The 25,081-nt window shown below is 38.9% G+C and overlaps 2 protein-coding genes across 3 annotated transcripts in view; one reads left to right on the forward strand and one right to left on the reverse strand.

Moving 5' to 3' along the window:
• The window catches only part of IFT74 (intraflagellar transport 74), a 41,928-nt gene extending 35,895 nt beyond the window's left edge, over window positions 1-6,033 (reverse strand). The window contains exons 1-8 of one of the 2 annotated variants that reach the window (XM_072860580.1): window positions 5,950-6,033; window positions 5,064-5,204; window positions 4,493-4,628; window positions 3,926-3,974; window positions 2,980-3,078; window positions 2,756-2,816; window positions 2,235-2,294; window positions 1,101-1,162 (exon numbers count right to left, since the gene is read on the reverse strand). In XM_072860580.1, coding sequence (XP_072716681.1) covers window positions 1,101-1,162; window positions 2,235-2,294; window positions 2,756-2,816; window positions 2,980-3,078; window positions 3,926-3,974; window positions 4,493-4,628; window positions 5,064-5,180 — 584 coding nt within the window. In that variant the 5' untranslated portion in view covers window positions 5,181-5,204; window positions 5,950-6,033. Of the gene's footprint in view, window positions 1-1,100; window positions 1,163-2,234; window positions 2,295-2,755; window positions 2,817-2,979; window positions 3,079-3,925; window positions 3,975-4,492; window positions 4,629-5,063; window positions 5,205-5,564; window positions 5,881-5,949 lie in introns of those variants that run through there. The other variant, XM_072860581.1, reaches the window with a different exon arrangement.
• Window positions 6,034-6,245: 212 nt separating this feature from the next.
• On the forward strand, window positions 6,246-24,530 carry PLAA (phospholipase A2 activating protein). Its single transcript, XM_072860579.1, has 14 exons — window positions 6,246-6,478; window positions 8,530-8,723; window positions 10,482-10,582; window positions 10,664-10,784; window positions 11,119-11,286; window positions 12,336-12,471; window positions 12,967-13,136; window positions 14,071-14,228; window positions 15,168-15,387; window positions 16,492-16,560; window positions 18,173-18,244; window positions 19,081-19,182; window positions 22,109-22,273; window positions 23,807-24,530. The coding sequence occupies exons 1-14, from the start codon at window positions 6,330-6,332 to the stop codon at window positions 24,370-24,372; spliced, it is 2,391 nt and encodes a 796-aa protein (XP_072716680.1). The 5' UTR covers window positions 6,246-6,329; the 3' UTR covers window positions 24,373-24,530.
• The last annotated feature ends 551 nt before the right edge of the window (window positions 24,531-25,081 follow it).

Genomic DNA, 25,081 nt, shown 5'->3' on the forward strand with positions numbered 1-25,081 from the left:
CTCATAATCCACCTATTTGGTTATTTACGGCGGGGGAGATAGCTTACTGTATATTTCTTAACATGAACAAGTCTTTATAAAGTAGCTTGTGAAGCCGGCATAATCACTAATGCTTTATATGTGAAGTCCAGAAAGGAAAAATAATTTCTATAAAATGTTGAAGCAGACCACAGCCAGACTGAAGACTGAATCCAAATCAATGGTGTCACAGCTCGGTAGACTATTAGTCAAAACTAACACAATCAGACAACAGAGCATTTGGGGTTTTTTTTACCTGAATTAGCAGAGCAAGAAAGACCAACTGCTCCACTCCCTTAAATGTGTCTACATACAGTACAAAGATAAATTATCATTGCTGCACATCTAATGACTTTATGCTTTAGTTTGCTACTGAACCAAGTTTTTTTCTCTTCATATTTTCTTAACACTTAAAAATGCATTCAGGGGTAATAACATCTGAGCTGTTGAAAACTGCAGTATTATTGAAAAATGACTTATTATTAAATGGTAAATTGTTTTTTAGAAGTGCTTATTCATACATAAAATCTCATCGTTGAGATGGCTCTTACCGGCAACAAGCAGAATCATATCTGTTTCTCCTGCACATCTCCTGTCCCTAAATTAAACATCTCAGAAACTCACCCTCTCAGCCTATCACTACACAAGCCATTCTCATGGCTTACAAATTCTTACTGCAAGCATCTCACTGTCCTCATCTTCCCCTCCACACACCCTTACCTTACCAGACAGGAATCTCAGTTCTAGTTCCCACTTTTGCTTTCCCCATTGTGCTACTCCACAGCACAACCATAAAAATTAAGGAACTTGACAGCACGTTGCCAAAAGACAGGATTCTCCACTGCCACCTAACTCCTCCTGCATGACATGGTAAGTATCTCCACAGCAGTTACCCAGAACAGTTTAAAGCCAGGAACTCCAGCTGCAGCCTGTCACTCGTGTATCATCTTGAAATTGCTCTGGTACCACTTGTAGCATGCATTGCACTGTTAAGGAACTTCTGAATTAGATAACAGCTCAATTTTGCCAAGTTCAGTTATCATTTTAACAGCTTTGGAGAAGCACACACTTCATGTACTTACGCTTGTCTTTCTGTGAAAATTTTATCCACACTCTGAGCGTCTCGGTCATTCTGAACCTTTAACTTAAAAAAAAAAAAAAGATATTTCGATATAATATATAATAATAAAGATACAGATTTTATACACAAATTCAAAGTTTCCTTTAAATGAGCAAGAAGCTGCGCAGAATGCAGTAGAGGAAGGAGCAGCAGAGGCCGCCTGCTCCAGAGGTTTTTCACAATTGATACTGATGAAAGACCTTCTGAAACTGCAGTCTTCCACTGGAAACCACAGGAAGTAAGAAGGCATCTCTATGTTTGAAAAAGAAATACAATCAAGTTTATAACAAATCAATTCACTTACTCTCACTGTGGGATCTATTCCTGGAATTCTTAGTAAAAAACAGTTTAAGCCTACAAACAAAATGCAAATGTAACACTTGCAAAGCATTCTTCTCTTTACGACACAGATGTTATGACTTTATTTTTCAATCAAATGCAAGGGAAAAAAAAATTGTTTTGACCAAGAAATACCCAGGCAGTTTTTCAAGCTACCAAAATAACCTTTTCTAAAACTAGTTTCCTTTGCTTATGGACAAAGTGGTCATAAGAAATGGAACATGCTTAATGCCACTCACGCCTTAATACTTAGAGGAACACTCTTAACTGTGTTAGAAAATAAAGAAAGAAAGTAAAGGAAGAACAAAGCTCATTGATTCTGTGGTTGACCATGTCAGAGATCTATTTAATATTTGTTACACTGTAGTCATTTAAAAGGCAGAAGATAAAAGAGAACTAAATTTCCAGAAGACCAGGCAGCTTTATAAGGCAGTGCAGTCTAGTGAATTTGCCTAAGACTAGTGTTCTACGCTTCCAAGTCAAATAAAGAATATATTTTAACACTCATAATCTGGGTTGGGATGATAACCTTCTCTAATCTAAAACACAGAAAACTATGATGGGGCTGTTAATGCAACACTTCAGACAATTGTCTCACTACAAACACGTTGCCACTATTATGGTTAATTTAACTGGAAAAAATGGATAAGTTTTAAATCAGTATTATGCTTTTTTTTATATGTCATACGTTTGAAGCAGCAAGAATGTAACACACGCTATTCCACTGTTCAAGCATAGCAAATACCATAATTCTTACCATATTGAAATCTCTAATCACGTCTGCCGTATCCGTATTGGTGTTAAGTATATCGACAACCTGAAATGAGACAGAATTCCAACCTGTTATTGTTCTCCTTTTTTTTAATTACACACAAAAAAAATCAGACAAATGGGTAGCAACTCACAAAGCACTCAGGAAAACACAGCAATTTTCTGTTATTGAAAATAGAAAAAACATGATTTGGGAATCTTAATAGATTACATGCAGTTTTCAGAAGTCATCATCATTATATGTAGCTGGACAAAACCCACAAATATTACGCAGCAGTAATTTCTTAAATCCATATGCAACCACTTCTCCTAATGGATAGTACACTTTTTTTTCTGTTTTCCTTAGTTTCCATCTTTTTCCTTTCCAATAACTGAATAAAAGGCAGTATTAACCAGTACATTTTTACAGAGAAATGTCAATTAAAAAGATGCTGAAGGCAGCAAAAGCAGTACACAGTAAATGAGAGAAGGGAGAGCATTCAGTGTCAAAAGCTGACAGCAGCATACCATGTTGTAGTCTGCTAGCTGACCTTGAAATTCTTTGATTTCACCAGCTAAAGCCTCTGCCCTAAATAAAAAACAAAATCCAAACTTAATATGCAAAGATCCGTATATGTAAAAATAAAATAATGAAAAAAATAATTATTTAATGGTTCCTTGAAGCCTGCACAATACACGAGAATAGTCTTGTGACTGAAACTTAGCACTGCATTAGCTGCAATACATTTCACCTTTTTTCATACGACAAATAGACAGATTTCTCTTGCTTGTACATTTCTACTTCTTCCTGCAGCTTGTTGATTTCTGTTGTGAGTTCATTTGTTTTGCTTCTGCAAAAAAAACCCCACAAAAAATAATCATTAACATTTGAATGTACAACTAAAACACAGAACAGAAATTATATTTTACTACAAGAGATGTGCAATCAGTATCTCTTTCTCACATGGCACTGTGTTTCAAATCAGTATTTCAAAGAAGAGCTGGATAAGTGAGGAAAAAAGCAGAGTGGTCCTATCAGATAAAAGCAAAAGTAGTTGTTAGAAAACCTGTATATTAAATAAAATGTTTTAATTAGCTTTTTGTCCCTGCTGGTGAAACAGACATGAATTATTCTCAAATGGACAGAAAAAAAAATCGTACTATCATTTCACAGAATGTGGATCATCAATATTTAAAATGACATCATTTAGGACTGATTATTCAATACTGCAATATGATCAACTGATGAAGTAGTGTATGCAATACAGTTTCCGCAAGGCCTTGCCTTTGTCAGTGTTAGCTCAATGTATAATCCAAGTAAGCCACCTGAAACGTACACTAAAAAGTGCTTAGTTTGTGATGCTACTTCTTACAAATTGAGTTATTGGACCTATCAAGCGTTACAAGTGGAAGCTCAAAATCACTGACCCTCCTTTTACTAATGCTGTGGGATTGCATTTAACTTAGCAAGCCTAATAACAAAATGTCAAAGGAATCTACTTGTTCTTAGACATAAGCATAAAATTCCTTTCCTCCTACAAACTATATGCAAAATGACCTCAACTTTTATAACAGGACAGATTTCATTATAAGTGAACATCACTTATCCCACACTGTTGTTAAGCACAACAAACTTCATGTCAAAAAGGGGACAGAGCATTAAACTTTCTGCAGTTTGAATGTGTTGTTAAGACATACCTCAGCAGTCCAAGGTAATATGTTTTATCCATTATCTGTCTCTGAGGACCTGGCAAAGAAGAGTAAGATGACATTTTGTTAGAAAACGACTACTGTTGATGAACTGTAAATTATGAAAACAAACTGCAGAATTTGCAGGCAGAGAACTGCCATCTTCTCAGTGTTCTTAAAAATATTTTACCTCATTAAAACAAACGAAGGCAGAAATTCATTTTAGACTGTTGTGAAGACAAACATTACTTTTTCAGCTGTATGAACAGTTACTATATTACAAAGTATTTTAATTATTTTGCAGCGATGGAAGAAGACACAATTTATCTTGTTCTATTCTTTTGAATGATTTTTAAATACAGCTCAGGCACAGAAAAGCCTTTGTCTTCTGTGACTGCCAAGAGCAAAGAAAATAAAAGAGAGATGCTTTAATCTTCCTTTCCTTTCTCCTACTCCTATTAATCATACCTATTTACTCTGCAATTTATACAGCGATTAAAAGTTTTCCTTTAAAAATCTAAATATTTCTCTAAAACGCTTGCAGACACCTTGATAGCTATTTTCAGTAAAAAATACCTTTCATTGCAGTTTTCATTCCACTTAATCCCTGTTGAGTCACTGGACGGTCTGCAACTTTAATCTGAGATGATAAGACTCCTCCAGTAGTCGAAGAACCACCACGAGAACTGGGTCTTGATGTACTAGGAGGCATCTATAAAAAAAACCCACCACAAACCTCCCAGCTCTGAATTATGAATTTATTATCCTTATGAGATTGACAAAGCAATTAAAAACTTAAGTTAGTCTCTATAACTGTTCCTATAAGAATCTTTTAGCATTTACATCTCTTCAGGTAAACAAAGCTTCAGTCAAATGTCTGCTGGAGAAGGGTAAGAGATTACCTTTGAGCAGCTGTTCATTGCTCCCTCTGTCTGCAACATTAATGCTATTAAGGTCTCCCAGGTGAACTCTTGATGCAAGACCTCCTTGACCCCTTTCAGTCAAAATTAGAAAATAAAACTCTCTACAAAATTAAAATCTTAAAAATCTTCCTGAGAAACTATCACTCCATGGTACTAAAAAAATTGCAAAAAAGTGGATAAAAATGTAAATATATCGAAGTTAATGTTCACATTTTTTAACATACCCCTGTTCCTATTCGGGTTGCTGACGGAGTCCTTGATGAAGAGGCAGGCCTTGCAGTCAGCCCTATTCCAGCTCTCGAAGAAGGACGAGCTATTGGAGGTCTGTGACTACTGGCCATATTTGTTCCCTTTTAAACTTCTCCCTGGAAAAAAGGATAGAAATAGTCCTTCAATTTGCACAAGTTCTTTGAAACTACCAGGGATCAACTCTTTAAAGCTTAATTCTTCCCTCTATTAAAGGGAGTTTAGTTTTATTTAGAAATCTACAACACACTTCCTCACTGGAAAAGCATGGTACGAGACAGAGACAGTGCTCAGGAAGGACCACAGAAGGTCCATCCGTAAGGTGAGATAGCAGTCCCTCTTCAGCGCTTAGTCAGTCCTCAGTTTATATCGTTAAACAGGTAACTGCTAATTCTCGTGGCATTTATTGTTCCAGCATCTGCCCACAGAATTCAAGCCTCTCACGAAACAAACTGGAAGTGAACAGCTGTTGTAAATACCCATTTGGGTTATCTGGAGACAGGCCTTCAGGCATCGCCAGTCACCAATGCAAACCCAGACTGCGCTACCCCGACAAATCCCGGAAGCTTTCACCAGCCCCTTGAGCAGCTCCTCCCCAGCCGTAGCACACACAGACAGCTTTTCGGTGGCTGAAGCTGCCAGGCAGTTGCTCGCAGGGGCCTGTGAGATGGTGGACTGTCCAGGCAGGAAGTACCCCTGTTCCCCCGGGGCGATAAAAACCCCAGACAGCCTGAGGGCGTCTGGTGCCGGGGAGGCGCAGAAGCCGCAGCGCCAACGGCCCCTGCTACAGAGCCGGGAAGCCCCGCGGAGCCGCAGGCAGGCGCGGACCCCACTTCCCGGGCGGCGGCAGCCCTTGCCTCTCACCAGGCTCCCAAGCAGCCATTAAGCCTCCGCGGGCAACGGAGCCGGTATCGCAGCAACCACCCGACCAAACAGCGCGGCTCCCGGCTATCGCGAGAATCAGAAACCTCGTTCGGGCCGCCGAGGGGCCACAGCCCGCCGTCGCCCGCGGAGACTACACCTCCCAGAGTGCCTCGCGAAGGAAGTGCGGCAGCTCTGCCGCCGCTCTGGGCGCGGTGCCTGCCGGGACATGGAGTCTCGCCGCCCCCCTCCCCCCCGCTCCCCCCCCGCCGGTGTGCCCGCTGACACCTCTTCCGGCGCGGCGCTCGGCGGTTTCCGGTAGCGGCGGCGGCCGCGGCGGTGGGGATAGTTGCTGTGTCAGGACACCTCGGCGGCCTCCCGCCATGGCGGGTGAAGGCGGCGCGTACCGGCTTCGCTGCTCGCTGGTGGGTCACGGACAGGACGTGCGGGGCCTGACCCGCGGCCTATTCCCCCAAGGCGGTTTCGTGTCCGTCTCCCGGGACCGAACTGCGCGGCTCTGGGCTCCTGACGGGTGAGTGCCGGGCCGCGGCCCTCGTTGGCAGAGCCGCGGCGCTGGGCGGGCCTGGGTGGCCGCTCCGGCTTGCGCTCTGCGGGCGGAAGGGCGCGGAGGTGCAGCCGCTGGGACCCCGCGGCCGTGCCCTGCCGGGCTGGTCCCCGCGGCCGTGCCCTCTCTTGGGACTCCCGGCTGAATCGGCGCGGGCCTGGGAGGTGGCGGGCTGGTGCGTGGCGGGGCGAATCTGTTCGCTGGAGGCGTTTTGATGAGTTTGCGAATGGCTAAGGCGTTGCCGCTCGCATGCCTGCTTTTGGGGAAGGTGGTATTTGCTCGAACAGTTAACTGTATGTCGGTATTTCTAGCCTGCTTTGCAGACGCTAATAATGTCTATAAACCTGCGCGTCTTTCTTCCAGGTGGTATTAATGGTGTTTCCACCTCCTGGTACTCAGTACCGAAGTAATTCTGCTAAGTAGTAATGCTGCATTTTTGATAGTAAGGTGGTATGCTTTGAATATTCGTAAAAAACCTCTTTTCTCGCCCTTGCTGAGCAGCCTTCTTTGAACATGAAATGGAATATGAACCAAAAACTACACAAAAAATTTAAATACACAAAGATATTGGAAAAGGAAAAAAAAAATCCAGCATTATTTTATCTGATATTAATGTCGTACAGAGTTATCTCCTACTGGGTTTGTCTTCTGAATTCACTCAGTGAATTTTTCAGCATATTATTATGACCAGAAGAGGTACTGCTAAGTGATGTGAATAGGAGATAGTAGAGATGTAGGATATTGCAGGAAGCCACGGGACATATCTCCTTGCCTGTCTATAGTTTCAGATTGTGAACTGCATCCTGAAGTTGCTAGGCATGGATATTCTTTCCACTGCTTTCCAGTGAAACAGAGATAATTGGCAAATTTGCCTGAATGCTCATGTATGTGTTTAAGTTGATCTGTGTAGCTCTGCAAATGAGGTGAAGGAAGACTAATCTCATTAAGTGTGTCTTATTAAATCTCTCATCATAAGGGCAAGACCTTGTTAATTTGCATAGAAATTTATTGCAGGAAAGTAAGTCTAATTCTAAGCCATAATTTTTGAGGGCTGTGTGAGGAGGATGTGCATAACTTATGCAGAGTCATAGCACTGGTAATGATTATCTCTCTGCTTTGAAGACTCTGGGCTTACTGTAGGCAGAGTTCAGTGGGTAAGGAAACTCCTTTTTTTAAAACTTGTTATTTAAATAACAAAAATGTTATTTTTGTTGTTTAAATTTTACAGGATGTTTAAATGTTACTTTCATTTGTTCTCTGTACTTTCAGCAGAGAAGACATTTTAGAATTTAGAAGAGCATCATGATTTCCCTACATATCCCAAGCTTTCCAAGCATTAGAGTATGAAGGATGACAGTGTGATATGATACATTTTTTTTTGGCAGGGAAAAAAAATCCAGACACAGAAAGGAAAAAAATGCAAACCCAAACAAACATTACCACAACCAACACATTTATTGAGTGGGGATAAGTAGCTTTCTCCAGTTAGTGCTGTAACTATTGAGGCTGGATCATGATGAACAAATATGGGTGCTGCTTGAATCGGTTATAATCGATTTAACTATTAAACTTCTACAGTGCTTCTAATTAAGAGCCAGTGAATAGATTTGGCAGGCAGTAAACTTTCTTCATTTACGTGCTCTGTTATTTTAGGCTGTATGGGGGTACATATTTCGGTCCTGAGACAACAAAAGATTTCAGAAAGGCAACTGGTTGTGATCAAATTGGGCACAGTGTTTGCCAATGAGCAGGGAAAAACAAAACTAAGTCCTTCCAGGCCTACCAGCACTGAAAAATAAGTGGAAAGCTTTAAACATTGCTTACTGGTTTGGAATGCTGGGATATAATCTTTGTCTTAAGTTTTTCATTCTTTCCAGGTCAGCCATAGTATTTATTTAGCACAATGCAAGCATAGTTATTAATTCAAGAGTTGGAGTATAAAACACCTGTTGTAATTCAGTGCCTCAAATAAGTACTGTTTCTGTCATGACTCTGAACTGATTATCATATATGTTTAGTCTTAACAGGGGTTTTACTGAAATGCACTGTATGAGTGGCCACTCAAATTTTGTATCTTGTGTGTGCATCATACCTCCAAGTGACCTCTATCCTCGTGGGCTGATTGCAACTGGTGGCAATGATCATAATATTTGCATTTTCACAGTTGACAACCCAGCTCCTCTTTACGTCCTTAAGGGTCATAAGAACACAGGTATGTAGTAATTTTATTTTGGAGTTTGTTGCATAAAAGTTCATGTGACTTGTTAGACAGGAAATTAAGTTGAAGTTATAAAACTCAATTTTGATTTATTTGGTATTTAACGTAGCAAATTTTTAATTATGGCCTCTGCAAGTAGGATTTTATAATCTCAATTCATGCAGTGACTTCATTGAAAGGAATTCCAGGTTTACCCTGATGAATGCTTGAGCTTTTACTGTATATGTGAACACATGGCAGTTTATAGAATGGTTACCTTTGTGCCAAGAGTTGCATTTTTAAGAAGCAGTTAATTTAGTTCTCCATGTATTAAGCTAAAATTTTATGTCAAAGTTGATGGAAGTAGAAGAAGTGAGCTTCCTAAATAAACAAACTTTCAGTGCCCATTTTATTACCTAGATGGGGATCTAGTATTAATTAGTGCTTTAAATAAATAGTGAAGACTAAAAGCTCACTGCAGAAATTTCATCTCTCTTCAGTCAGGTCAGTGCAACATGTGACATACTAAACCAACTTTGTCTACCTTTTCTTGAGCTGAGATTCAGCAATTCTCGTATTGGCATACTAAGTTTGTCTTTTTGGCAGCTGATCTAGTATTTGAACAGTCTAATCATGTAATTATAGGGTGTCAAAAATAAACATTTCAAGTATTGGGGGCTTTGGGGCTTTTTTTAACTGTGTTAAAGAATGGTTGTGGACATGAGTTTGAAAATACCCTGGACTGCTAAGCAGCACCAAAAATTTATTTTTGTATTATAAATCTCTTGGCTTTCTCTGAAGAAGAAAGAAAATAATGTCAGTGTGTAAAGAGGCATGGAATAGCTTATGTACTTTATCAGAAACCTGGGATGGACGAGTAGTTAAAATAACATGTGACATGCTCCCTCCAGACGTGTAAAAAGGGATGAGATGTTCTAGGCCAGTTATAGGTTCCCCTACAAAAAAGTATTTGTAGCAATTTTTACAGTAATGTAAAACATGAAAAAATGTAAAATTACATTAATTGTAAAATCTGTTTTAAAGTGGGGAAAAAGTAGGACATGACAAGTGACAGGAGTAGAATACTGTCCAGTTCCCACTGTGGAGTCACAGAAGCAAGAAACATAAGGTCATACTTTCCTTTTATGAATGATTAGATGGACAGGGTACTCTCTGTTTATGACTTAGCTCTTTTTGTAAACTTATTCATATAACCTTATTAGCACTTTGTATCTTCAGTTTTATACCTGTGTATTACTGGAGCATTTGCAGATTATCTTTTTCCTAAATCTTTAAATGTCACCACAATTTCTTGGCAGTAGTATTTTGCCTTCCAAGAAGACGAGCTAAGTATTTTTTGTACAAAATCTTGCTTCTTGAGGACATAAATTAATACATGTTGATGAAATCTTGGCTTTCTCTGTAATCTTAAAACTAAACCTTTGCATTAATTCTGTGTCTTGACTAGTTATTTAGCCTGCTTGTCCACATATTCTAGTCTGAGGAGAAGAGATCTGGTACTAAGAGACATTTAAAAATACGAATGCCAAAAAGATGTGAAATTTTGTAATCTAACATGAAGAGATTTTTAAGCAGCTCCTTTCTAGGTTGCAGTGCAACTACAGTTCCACTTAATTCTTCCCCAGACTCCTCAACACTAAATATGCTACTAATACCAAGTAAATCTCCTTAAATATATTTCTCTAAATTGCTGGTGTAAGGTTGGTGGTAATGGAGGAAATTTGTCAGTGCTGATTTGAACGTTCATTCCAGTTTGCAGCCTTTCATCTGGGAAATTTGGCACATTATTAAGTGGATCATGGGACACGACAGCCAAGGTCTGGTTGAATGACAGATGTATGATGACACTACAGGTATGAAGTTCCTCTACATGAATATAAAATAGGTAGTCTGAATTTGATTCTGATAAGTGTAACAATGCTGTTTTTTTGCAGGGTCACACAGCTGCAATATGGGCAGTGAAAATACTGCCTGAACAAGGATTAATGTTGACTGGTTCAGCTGACAAAACTATTAAACTGTGGAAGGCAGGCAGATGTGAAAGAACATTCACTGGTAAATGTTGCTGCAGTTGGTAATTTCATCAGGGTCATGCGCTCTTTTAAAAATAAAAAAACCTAAAACCTCACAAAAATGTAGATAAATTGAACAATTTTTAGGCAGGATTTCTAAAGTCTCTCAAGTTGTATGCCCAGAAATCACATCACTTCTAAAAGAATTAATTTTTTTTTTCCAGAGAATAATGAGCAATTAATTGCCTGTTTGTTTTAAACTTCTCCCATAATGAAGATTAGTTGAAAGGACTTTGGTGTGAGCTAAATAGAAATGGTGTGTACTGCTGCTAATGGAAAGAAAAACTGCATTAAAAGTTTTCTTTTCTTTTATAAAGGACACGAAGATTGTGTGAGAGGTTTAGCTATTCTCAGTGAAATAGAATTCCTTTCCTGTGCTAATGATGCTAGTGTTCGAAGATGGCAGATCTCTGGCGAGTGTCTGCAGGTGTATTATGGACATACAAATTACATATACAGCATCTCTGTCTTCCCTCAATGTAAAGGTAAGATTATTTTTGTGACTATTACCCAGCATTTTTCCAAAATGAAATGACATGGTAGGCATTCTGTAGTTCTGTGGAGCTGCCACAACTGAAGAACTCGGGTAGCATTTAATTTACTTCTTTCATTTAGCATAAATAATAAAAATAATAGTGTGACTGACTCCAAATCACACCTCTGGCAGAATTGCTCTGTCTGGCAGTAGGTGAGATGAAAGGTCCTGAGTTAGGCCTAATTGTAAGGCTTGAGTGAAACTTTGGTGAAGCAATAGGCAAAACTATCATCTAGGTTGCCACCTGTATTTCAGCACTGTTGCAGAGTTCTAAAATGGTAATGCGTGGCTTACTAGTTTGAGAACATAAATTTAGATACTTCCACAGAAAGTTTTCAAAGTACATTATAAATAGTTTAGGTTAAGAATTTTATGCGTGGGGCTTAATTGCATTTGTTTTCAGAGTTAGAGGTTTAGAGGTTCAGAACTAACTGTTGCAGACAGTTGCAGAAGAAATTCCAAGTCAGTGACCTTTGTGTGGTGTATGGGACACTTGTGCATTTGTTCAACAGGTAAAGTGCATGTACACTAGTGTCATGAATCTCTTAAGCTTCAAAAGTCCTACTGAGGAGTTTATAGACTTTTGAGAGTGCTTTATGCATGTTTCCTGAAAAAGCAGACCTACCTTGCAAAAAATCTGAATTAAAAACAAGTGTGAAACTATGCAAGTATAATGTAACATAAACCAGTGATGGTTACAAAATTCTTCAAAGTTCTTTGTTTAAACTCTTGAAGGGAGGAAGGAATCTTTTGTTTGTCTTGAATAATTTAATTCCCTGTCTGGCTGCTTAGTTTGCAATTCATGCACTTTATTTTTTTTGAGAAGACAACTATGCAGTGGCTTTCTTTTATCTCTCTTCTTGCAAATGAGAGAAGTATGAAATTGTAGAAAGGTTCTTTTACTGTTCTAATTTTTTGATACCCAGTTGCAGAATGGCATCTAGTACCACAGTACACTAAAAATATGCTTTAAAAGTTTTCATATTGTTTTCTTTTCAGATTTTGTAACTACCGGAGAGGATAGATCTCTTAGAATCTGGAAACAAGGGGAATGTGCTCAAACAATCAGACTCCCAGCTCAGTCTGTATGGTGCTGCTGTGTGTTAGACAACGGTGACATCGTAGTTGGTGCAAGGTATCCAGGTTTTACTCTCAGTGTATTTTTAGATCTAAATCTGCAAGCCCTTGATGAAATTTCAAGCATCAGTTTTGATATCAGTTTCATCTATATTTAAAAATACAGCCATCAAAGTGTGTGTGGGGATTAAATTTAAACATGTGCTATACTTCATCCGAAAAGTCATTCTTTTGTTATGTGAATTGCAGAGGTAGAGTGCGTTCTTTGGGAATGTGGTAAACCATGAATGGACTTAGAAGTACTGTATAAAGAACCCTTTTGATAGGCATATCCTACCTTGATTTTAAAATTATACTACAGATAGGGTTCCCTGTTGAAGTCCTCCTCTGGGTGTCTTTAGCATGAGAGCAAATTCCGTTCATAAAAATAATTGGGAGGGGTTGTTAGAAATAATGATGGTTTCTCATGACACGGAAGTCACCATTAGAATGTATGTAATCATTTTGACATTTAAAATAGTACTTCTGTTTGAATGTTTTTCTCCCCATTCAGTGATGGAATTATAAGAGTGTTTACAGAGTCTTTGGAACGTACAGCAAGTGCTGAGGAGATTCAGGCTTTTGAAAATGAGCTTTCCCAAGCATCCATTGACCCTAAAACTGGTGATTTAGGAGATATTAATGCTGATGACCTTCCTGGAAGAGAACATCTTAAGGATCCTGGTAAGTTATTGTACTTTTGTCATCTTAGAGATGCCTCCAAATCTTGGTTCTGAGGTATTGAAACGTTCCATAGTTTCCAAAATTAAGGCTTTGATATCTTTCAATAGAGTTGCTGAAGAAAACAGCTTAATTTTGCTCTACTGTCCCTTCATTGATTCTGTTGGAGGCAAGGCTCTACTTTAAATATTTTTTTTTTTTAGGACTAAGATGGTAAAAAATATTTATCTTATGAGATAATTTTGAATTCAGGATGCTGCAGCATGTTCAAGATGTTTTGGATCTGTTATGCCAGTTGTGCAGATAGTATGAGACACTTATGTAATTTGCAAAAGGACTACTGAATGGGGAATTTTTTTCCTAAAAGAAAAGTAGATGCAAATTTTCTGCTTTAGCTTTCGGCTTGAAAAATAGTTTGTCTTGATTGACTCAATTTACACTTTCCAGATACTCAGGAGATTACTGAGAATACAGTGGAAGCAGTGGTAGTTTACATTACTCTTAAACAGACAAATACTTTTTCCCAAGGTGAAGTAACCAGTGACCTCAGCCCTTGGCTCTGCCTCAGCAAGTGGCATAAATCTTACAATCGTATGAAGCTTCCCATCTTGTTTTAGACCTTGGGAGGGTATCATCTTTCTTGATTGTCATCTCCCTTGGAAAATGGTAAACTTTTGAAATACTTGACTTAAGGATTGCTTTTGCAACTTAGTCTGGTAGCAGATACTATTACCGTAATTGTAAAAAGCTGTTGTCAAGATTTCTGCTGTTCTTGAAGTAACAAGATACTACATTGTCCCAACCTGTGCTGTGACTTTAAATGTTGGTGAACTATCTTTTCATTTTTAAATCTGAGTGCTATTTGAAGACTTTTTTCTGTCCTAAAGTAAATTGTATTCTTGAATTTGTTCAAACTCTTCAACACTTCTGTCTACAGGAACAAGAGATGGACAGACACGGCTTATTAAAGATAATGGGAAAGTAGAAGCATATCAGTGGAGTGTTAGTGAAGGAAGATGGATAAAGATTGGTGATGTTGTTGGTTCTTCTGGAGCCACGCAGCAAACTTCTGGAAAGGTTTTATTTGAAGGAAAGGTATATGCAAACTTTAATTGGTTTTATTCCTTCCTAAGTAAAATGCTTAATTTCCCATTAAAACTTATTCCAGTTGTCGCTTAGATAAAATATAATTTAGAAAGTAGGTATTTGTTGGTACTTTTTTGTATTCTCTCATATATTAAAATTCAGAGGTAGAAGTATAAATAAGTACTACTTGCTTTAGTACTTTTGAAACACATTTTTTAAAATGAGCAAGCAAATGGAGACAAATTATTTTGGAGAAAGGTAAACTATTAGTAGAGAAATGATCAAGTTCTCTAGTGTTTATTGCTAATACCTTGAAAAGTTAGTTTTAATTTCCTTTCCAAAGGAAGTGGACAGTACAATTTATAATGCAAGGCTTACTTAAAATATTAAGTACCAGGCTTTCTGTACCCCTTTTCTCTAGTAACTTTTGAACCTAAAGACAGAAAAGCTGAAAAATGTTTCCTTTACTGAAATACACACAGAAAAGTCTGTCTAGTGCCACAACAGAAGGAATGCCTTTGAGATACTAATTTTATCTCTCACATGGTTTAAAGAAACCTTAGGAATTTGTTGTTTTCTGTTATTAGAAGTGTGCTTTTAAGACTGAAGTTTTTTGAGGCATCTGGCTGCCCTATAGCTTTGCACGCAGCCAGAGCTGTCCATGGGAGTTACCTGATGCATCTGTTATTTTGTAATCTGTCTGCACACACATGATATGTTGTTCTAGCCTGCTGCTCTTGAGACAGAGAATTCTGGAAAACACAGGGTATGTTTTAAATATTTTTTACTTGCAGCCTGTGTAGGGGAGTGTTATTGATACAGCCTGCAAGTAGCAGTATTAAAGTTTTTAGGCTTAGCCCTGGGCCATTATTAGTCTGCATTTGATACATCGCTATGTAAAAAGTGCTGATAAACTTCTAATTTGTGTTTTTTTTATTCTGCTTAAAGGAGTATGACTATGTTTTCACTATTGATGTAAATGAAAGTGGGCCTTCCTACAAACTGCCATATAACATCACTGATGATCCTTGGCTGACTGCATACAACTTCCTGCAAAAGAATGATCTAAATCCTATGTTTCTGGATCAGGTGGCCAATTTTATTATGGACAACACTAAGGGGCAAACACTGTTGAGTACAAGTGCTCAATTTTCAGATCCGTTTACAGGTAAAAATTTTAAACTTAAATGATGACATCAGTCACTCCTCCCAGTTTTGTGTCATCAGCAAACTCACTGCAAGCGCACTGTGACCCATCTTCCAGATCATTAATGAAGATGTTGAACAGGACTGGATGCAGTACTGACCCCTGGGGTACACCACCAGTGACTGGCTTCCAACTAGATGGTGTGCCACTGATCACTGCCCTCTGGGCCTGGCTGTTCAGCGAGTTTTCAATTCACCTCACTGTCTGCTTAGGCAGACTTCAGTGTTGTAGCTCCTGCACTTCTTGTACAGGACTTTCATGTCCTCAGATGATTGCGGGCAAGGCACAGATAGATCTGACATGAAAAACAGGAAAACTTGGCAAACTTGTGAAGTATTTGTCAGAACACATTTTCAACAAAGTATTAATTGAGCCAGTTGTATTTTTCAGTCTAGTCTCTTTTTTTTTTTTCCCCGCTGATGGAAGAAAACTCCACTTTTCATATTACTCTAAGAAGTGTCCAGGTGTTATTAAGGCAATTAAAATACAAAAATTTCACTAGAGAATGAACTGAAATTGAGTGAAATACATAAATGACCCTTTTTCAGGCAGGAAATGGAACTAGAACAAGTTAATTACTCATAAGCTGAACCATGTTAATCAATTACATCTTGCTTATCACATTTACAAAATAAACAAGTCTTATTTCAACTAGTTTCACAAAGATGAAGTTAGGAATAAAATGTCATTAAAATAATTGAGCTAAATCTTTTTCTTGCAGTGAACTAGAAATGAGAATACAGGCTATTAATCAGGTTCAGGTGTAACTCATGGAGCTGCAGTCATCTGAACTTACACACATGCTTTTGATTTGGCTGTGTCCAAATGTGTAATGCATATGCCCCAGAAAACAAATTTCTGACCCTCAAATAATTAGGTAGAATTTGTTCAGCATCAGGAGACTTGTGTGTGGATAGGAGCAGATTTCTTATAATGCTATAATAAACAATAAGACGTATTTGATGTTTGGCTTTATTTTTGAGCAGCTTCTGTCTGAAAAGTATTGGCATTTTAATAACATCAAGTTGTGTATAGTAGTCATTGCTTTTCTTACTGTTTCACTAGGTGCTGGACGTTATGTTCCAGGCTCTTCATCTGGATCAAGTACAATACCTGCAGCAGATCCTTTTACAGGTAATGTAAAATTCATAATCTGTCTTGCTAGCGTTTAAGATGCGTATTTTATCGTGTTCAGTTGCATTCAGTGTTCGGCTCCAGACCACCATTTCTTGCAGTTCTCCATTGGGGCAACAGTGTGGGACAGACCGGTAAAGGTGGACTCTGCCACTGTCAAAGCATGTCCAGATCTGCTCAGTAGAGGAGAGCGCTCTGCTGTCTCGTCTGCCTCATGTCACTCTGTCCTCTACAGCAGAAGAGTAAGGTCTTAAACCTTACGTTTTGTCAAACTCTCACATACATGGCCAACACAGGAATGGGTATATCCATACAAGCAGTTTTCTTTTCCTTATTCCTTTTTTCTTATTACATTACCTTTATTGGTACATTCCACCCTAAATTTTAGAGTCTAACCCTCCCTGGCATAGCTACTTTAAAGTCCTCCTTGCTAGTTTAGCAAGTCTGTTTGCAAAGACATTCCAGCCCTGCTTTGTCAGACTTAGCCCATCCCTGATCATTATCTCTTGCTCCTCAAAGAGGGTCCTGTAGTCATTGGTCCAGGTCCAAGTCCTGCCTGCAAAACCAGCCATGCAGCGAGCTGCTGATCCAGTTGATGAGTTTGTTTCTACTTAAGTGTTTTTACTTTGCTGGTAGCATCAAAGAAACACCACCTGGGCCCTTCACCATTGTCCCCAGAACTTTCTGATCACACTAGATACTCTCCAGGACTTCTTTGGCAGTATCATTGATGCCCACATGGAAGAGTAGCAAGATAATAGTCTGAAGGCCAGGCAAGCCTTGACAGTCTCTCTGCAGCATCCTGGATCCTGGCTCCCAGTAGACACAAACCTCCCAAGATACCAGGTCATGTCAGTAGATGGGTGCCACCATAGCCTGCAGCAGGAAGCCTCCCATCACTGCTGCTTGCCTTTCCACTTTTTGCAGACATGAGGTGCAGTCTCAGCTGGCTGTTATGCCTCCCCTGCTGAGTGTTTGTCCTCACCAGTGGCAGGGCACTGTGCTTGTTCTGCAGTTGCAGATCTACAAGTGGAGCAGAAGCCTTTGTGCTGTTGCCAAAAGCCATAGCCTTCAGCCTTCCCCATCTGGACAGTCTTTCTCCGTTCCTATTCTGTTGTGGTCTCCAGCTGTGTCTCCTCCCTTGCTTTACGTGGCTCAAGCTGTGGTCTCTGCAGATGCAAAGACCCTGCAGTTCCCTCACCTGAGGCCTCAGTGCCACAGAGTCCACCTGCCGCAGAAGAGGCCACTGCTGGCCCCAGGCACCGAGAGAGGCCAGGCCTGGGCAGCAGGGCCCTGCTCTTGGAGCTTGTCAGGGATAAGGTGTCTGCTGTGCTGAGGGCCTTTGCACCAGTGGGTGCCAGAGACCATGCCAGAATGTCTCCCAGCTGTGGGTTACTTAGCTTGCAAATGCCATCATCACCACCAGCACCACCCTCACACATATGCATAGATTTAATCCTTAAATGTTGGGAAGTGTTGAAGATGTCTTTTTAATTCCTTTAGTGCAAAATAACACCTTTGATAGTGGTGTTTGAAAACTAGTAACTAAATACAGGTATACATTACCTCTTTACGAGTGGTGGTGTTTAAAAAGCCTAATGTCTCTGTTCAGGTGCTGGTCGCTATGTTCCTGGTTCAGCATCAAATGCAATAGCTCCAGTGGGTGGGGTTGATCCATACACAGGTAAGAGATGATGCCTGCCAATGAAAAGCATCCCTGATCTTTTGCTTTGATTTTTCCTTTGACGTGGTTTCTATATTGATGCAAATTTATACTTAATTAAAAATGAGCTGATTGAAGCTGCTTATACTCTAGAAATTATTCAGAAAATAGGGATAACAGAGCCTTCCTTTACATGCAGAAATCATGCACAGAAGCTTTAAAATACATGATATAAACTATTTTTGAGAGGATTTTTGTTTCCTACTAGTTATGTTGTTGATCAAAGAAATTGATATATGTACGTAATGGAAATGACACGGTATCAGCCTGTGTAATTCACCTGTGATTCTAGGAAATCATTACAGGTCATAGATTAAAGCTTTTTATTACTCTTTTTCTAAAGAGATTTCAGGCTACTATTGCATGTGACTTAACTTGGTCATATCTGCAAATCTTCCAATATATAAAAACTTTGCCTATTCATTATGAAAATAATCAAAAGACAAGATTTCAGGGGCACCAGGGATCTTTGCTTTAAAATGACCCTTGCCATTTTCATGTCTTAACTGCAATACCTGTTCCTGTGAATGGCTGTGTATTTAGTTCATGTAATTCAGAAATAACTGTTAATAATTTACACCTGTATAGTAAACTTTTACATTGGGGAGAACAGTTTACAAAGGTATTGCTTTAAACTTTAACCCTTGAATGTAAAAATAACATAAGGAATGGCAGCTATTTGCATAAGCATTTGATTTTTTTTTTTAATGTCCAGCAGGAGGGACTTACTGGTAGGATATTGTTCTATGTCAGACACTTTGGTACACTGTTGAACTTTTCGTATTTCCTTTATGTAGGAATGGGTGCCTACCAATCAGCTGCAGCGAAAGTTGAAAATATTTATTTTCCGAAGAAGGATGCTGTCACCTTTGACCAGGCCAATCCTACGCAGATACTGGGTCTGTGTTTTAATTTCAAGATGGTTTTATTTTTCATCTGTCTGAAGTAACTTCTCTTTTGATCTTTTCAGAAAGCTAAGTGACTTTCCATAGCTTTCCTACTGTTTCTTAGTTTTGACCTTTTAAAATTGCATTCATCACTTTAATGGTGCATGTATTTGAAGGCTTAGGAGAATGAGTAAATTTCACAAGAATTCTAATATAAGGTATCCAATTTTTTTCCTCTTGGCTTATGTCCACTGTTGTTCAGCATCTTTTTTATCAAGCTGGTACATTTGAATACTGTACTTCTTTCGCCTTTTTTCGCCTGCTGGGTATGCAGGTCATGTGCAATCCCTTTCTGATTTTGCTCATAAAAGTTTTAGTTCACCAGATAGCCATACAGTGTAATCTATGAAATTTTAAAGTAAGGCATTCTGCAATTTCACAGGTTGTTAATAGTCACTTCTATATTTAAGCAGAACACTCTGCATAACAGAAAAATAAAACTGTACAATATTTAGTGATTTACACATTTTTGGTAAATATTATTGGCTTGTTTTTCCCTGTCTTTTCTGATGTTTCATTCCTATTCTACTATCTCTTCTTCTATATTTTATGTAAATGTTCCACAGAATCTCTGTGCTATTTGTCACCAGTTTATTTCAGTATGTTTCTGTAGAGTGCCTTAGTACCTTTATGGGTTTTGTAAAACTAGTTTGTATTCACAGTGTACCTGCCTTGAAGATCTCCAAATTAAAATTCTCTTGCTTCCTTCCCTCCCCTTTGTATATAGAGCTTGAAAATTTTGTAGTTGTCTAGACAGTCTGACAAGGAGACTTAAGACAAGAGATTCTGCCTTTTAGAAAAAGTATACCTTCGCCTTTATCCAACTTCTTGAAGAGGGCAAACTCCTGGCCTTACAGTCATGGAATCATAGAATGGTTTGGGTTGGAAGGGACTTCTAAAGATCATCTAGTCCAACGCCATGCCATGGCAGGGACATCTTTCACTAGGTCAGCTTGCTGAAAACCCCATCCAACCTGACCTCAAACACTTCCAGAGATAGGGTATCCACAACTTCTCTGGGCAACCTGTCACAGCATTTCTTCCAGTTTAAGACCATTACCCTTTGTCCTGTCACTATAGGCCCTGGTAAAAAGTCTGTCCCCATCTTTCTTATAAGCCTCCTTTAAGTACTAAAAGACCACAATAAGGTCTTCTCCAGGCTGAACAACCCCAACTCTCTCAGCCTTTCCTCATAGGTGAGGTGCTCCAGCCCTCTGATCATTTTCATGGCCCTCCTCTGGACTCGCTCCAGCAGCTCCATGTCTTTCTTGTACTGAGGGCTCCAGAGCTGGATGTAGTACCCCAGGGGTGGGGGTGGGGGCGGTGTGTCTCATGGGAGTGGAATAGAGGGGCAGAATCACCTCCCTCGACGTGCTGGCCACGCTTCTTTTGATACAGCCCAGGATACGGTTGGTTTTCTGGGCTGTGAGCGCACATCGCCAGCTCATGTCCAGTTTTTCATCCATCAGTACCCCCAAGTCCTTCTCTGTAGGGCTGCTCTCAAGCCACTTATTGCCCAGCCTGTATGGATACCTGGGGTTCCCCTGACCCAGGTACAGGACCCTTGTACTTGGCCTTGTTGAACTTCATGAAGTTTGCATGGGTCCACTCTGAAAGCCTGTCATGGTCTTTCTGGCACCCTCTGGGGCCTTCTCTCTGCAGTATTGCTCTTCTACATATTATTCAAGTTTCATTTTCTGTTGAAGGTTCTCACTGGTATTTTTAAGTCGGCCTCATCCTGTTTCCCTGAATTTTCTTCTGCTCCGGTATTTGTTTGTTCAGGGAGAAGATAAGCAATTCACAAATTAGAATTTTTTTCTCTAGGTTGTTGTTAGTAAATAGATTTAGCCTCCTCTTAGTTTTGCACAGATTTTACAGTAAAATTTTGTCCAGAACTTGCTAAGAGGGAGAACGGCAAGACTGGCTGACTTTCATTCTGCTACGTTATAGCAAAGCAGAGACTTTTACTTAGTCTTAAAAACATACTGCATCAGAGTTTATTTTTGTCCAGTATTCTTGAAGGATAACCATATTAGCCGCAGCTTAGTGGGTTGTTTGGTTTTTTGAAGCTTAGAATCTGAAAACTAGGTTTACTGAGTTACCTGCAGTTTTGTAACAGTGCATGGTTAAATATACTTGTAAATATTATGGCTGGACTGGGATAGATTTAATAGCTGTATGTGTTTTTTTTGTAAGAGGTCCAAAGTTGATTTTTGTGCATACTGTAAAACTCATACGGGTGTACTAATGTAATGCTGCCTGCTTGTGTGATTATTGATGTGGCCCTCATCAATTCCGGAAGAGCCATCCTTGGCAGGTGCCTAATGCTGGATCCATTTTAAGCAAAATGCTGTACATTAAAATAATTTTTCCAATGCTTTGATTTTTAAATTACATTGAAATTTCAATATAGGACATGGTGCAATCATATTTTGCTTATGCCACTTAAATAATAAAAATACTAAAGCTGTGATCACACTAAGAACATATAGTTTCTTTATTGTTTTTACTACCTAATAATAGAAAAGAGCAAAAAAGGAATCATATTTCAGTTATGAAAACTAATGGTTTTGTGATGCTTTTCTGCATTTTTTCCTGCACATAGGCTAAGATGTGAATTCTGAATCTCTGTGTTGCAGTATTAGACGGGGCTTAATAGTAGTGATCATTGTGATGATTAAAAACTTAAAATTAGAAAGATGATCAAACTGGGAAAAGTAATGTTTAAAAATCTAACTCCCCAAAACAATTACAATAGTTGTAACTTGTTTGTAAAGTGCTTTTGTAGTATTTCATTCAAGACCTGGATTTGTGAAGTTCTAATGTCAGAAAGCTCTTGTGACATTGGTCTCACATGTCTCTTCTATTGGTCTTACAGGCAAATTAAAGGAACTGAATGGTAGTGCAACTGAAGAACACAAGCTTACAGAAGATGACTTGATAATCCTAGAAAAGTTATTGTCTGCAACATGCAACACCTCTGCAGAAACACCTACAGCACAGCAACTTCAGACTTTATGGAGAGCAGTTAACTGGCCAGAAGGTAGACTCTTGCAATTATTTTTTTGTACTGTCGTCTCATCGATACTTCACCATGAAGCAAAAGTCTTGTCATACTGGCTGCTATGCAGAGTCTGTCCCAAAGAATTTATAACCCAAGTAGAAACCAAAAGATGACAAACAGATGCTAATAGTACTGATTAGTAGCAGGGGCAGAGGCATGAATTGCAAAATTGGGAATTGGTTGTCAGGTTTTGTTGTTGGCACAACAGTAAACATAAAGGAGAAACTTGATACGGACGTCAGTCATGGTTATTTCATTAGCAGGAGCATCCTCCAAAAAGAGGTGTGAGGTTTGCTTGGAAATGGAGCAAAGAAGTGTGAGGTTGGAGTCCTGAGTTATCAAATGAGAGATGAAATTATGGAAATAAATTGTTAAAAAAATCTCAAAACTAGCTCCCGTTTAATATGGTAGAAAAGAAGAAGCTACTGAAGCTAGGTTATGTGGTCAGAACTGCATTAGTGAAATGACATTCTAAATGAATGGACGTGGAGGTCATATAATTTCCTTTGATAATGTATTGTTGTCAGCACTGATGGATTGGAAAGGCTATTTTGGTTGTTACTGCACATTCCGGAAAAAATGGATACATTGCATATACGAATATCTAAATATGCAGTTAAAATTAACTGCTTTCTTGAAATTGCAGTTAAAGATTTATTAACGGGAAGAATATTTTGGTACTAAAAATTCATGTTCATTATATAACATCATTTAAACTGTTTTGCACAGCTGGGAGCTGGTGATGGCTAATGTTCATACCTTTCAGACTCTTTTTATTGTATAAAGTGTTAATTCTCAAGATTCTGCATATCTGCAGGAAAAACTGCTCAATAAGTAGTTAAAAGCAGGTTCAGCTTTGGTTATAAGCATGGGATACTGATAGGAGACCCAAGGTGCCAGATATATTTGAAATTTGGTAAAGTCGGAGGGAACTACTGAACAAACCCCTAGGTTCAGTTTCCTTACAATGATTTTCAGCTGATCAGTTGAGGACGTCTTTTATTTTTTCTTTGCAAATTATGTCTGAGAGTTGAAAGTAGGTAGTCTAAAAATTTTTTTCTCGTTTTTCTTTCTGTAAGCAGTTTTGTAGCTATACTAAACTGTAAGATATGGAATGAGGACAAAGGGAAATGCAGCCTGTGTAGGGGTGTTCAGTCACTGAGAAGCTTTCAGAGGCCTTTTTGGATTAGTTATTGTATTTTGTGCTTGCTTTCAGTGTTATCAGTAAGAGCTTTTAGGAAAGATTTTAAGATTTTTTGCAAAGCATTGTGTTCATCCTAAATTAAGGAGCATGTTTTTTGTGATTAATTGAAGTGTTACTAGAATGGGTTTGTCAATACTTGTCTTTAATTTCAAACAACTTGTGCTTTACCTGAATCTCTTCCTGCATGAAACTGTTACTGTCTGTTCCCAAAGCTAGGGGTTTACGAATGTCTGTATCTGAAAAACTCGCCAGCATGTTTGCACATAATGCAATATTAACACTAAAATATTTTTTGTTTTGTTTCTTAGATATTGTCTTTCCTGCCCTAGACATTCTTAGATTGTCTGTCAGGCATCCCACTGTGAATGAGAACTTCTGCAGTGAAAAGGATCATGTACAATTTATCATCCTTCTCCTTAAATTTCTGAACCCTAAAGGAAAGCAAGCAAACCAGCTGTTGGCACTTAGAGCTCTTTGCAATTGTTTTGTCAGCCAGGCAGGCCAGAAGCTCATGATGGAACAGAGAGATGAAATAATGACACAAGCAATAGAAACGAAATCGGGCAATAATAAGAACATCCACATTGCGCTTGCCACACTGACGTTGAACTATGCTGTATGTTTACATAAAGTCAACAACATTGAGGGCAAAGCTCAATGTTTATCAGTAATCAGCACAGTTATGGAAGTTATTCAAGATCTTGAAGCCATTTTTAGACTGCTTGTGGCTCTTGGGACGCTAATCAGTGATGACACAAATGCTGTGCAATTAGCTAAGTCTCTTGGAGTTGACTCTCAGATAAAAAAGTATGCCTCTGTATCAGAACCGGCTAAAGTAAAGGAATGCTGTAGGTTTGTTCTTAATCTGCTATAATTGTTTGTTTTTCTTAGCACTTGGGAGACACAGTGTATGCAGAAAAAAAAGATGCTTTTGTTCATATTTTGTGACAGACTGTAATTGTGAAAATACTGTTGATGAATTAAACTTGATTTCTTGCAAGATACAGAACAAATAAAACTTTTTACACTGTTTGTCATTTGACTGCTTTTCTGAAGTCTAAAGTGCGCAGGATCTTTGCAGGAAGTCCTTCTGATGTAGCTCAGTTCAAAATAGATCACCAAGAAGTCAAATCATCTCAGTACTTAAAGGTCATCTAGATGCAAATGTAGGAAATGGCTGTGATTCAGTGACTGTCAACTCCAACACCCACCCCAACCACATTTCTATGTTTCAGCACAATGTTTCTGGACCATGCTTTTTGTCAGCAGAGAAGGGGCCCTCACAACTGTTAAGTTCAATGGTGCTTTTCACAAGCTTATTAGCTAACATTGCTTCATATTAACCCTGGTCAAATATCCTGGTAAGGAAATCACTTTTACCTAACTTTCTATCAGCTTTTTTCCATTTCCTTTTTGAAACCTAGCTGTTTTATGGCTCTTACTGTTTTTAACCTAGAACTAGGTGACTTTGTGAGGGGTAGAATCTTTAACTGCCATATAGATGCTGTGCTTCACTGATAAGTGAGTATGTTGTCGCTTGTAAAATGGCTTGAACTTCTACAAAAGCTTTTACATGACTTTTA

This window comes from Ciconia boyciana, chromosome 4 (genome assembly GCF_034638445.1).
Source record: "Ciconia boyciana chromosome 4, ASM3463844v1, whole genome shotgun sequence".
NCBI classification, from domain to species: domain Eukaryota; kingdom Metazoa; phylum Chordata; class Aves; order Ciconiiformes; family Ciconiidae; genus Ciconia; species Ciconia boyciana.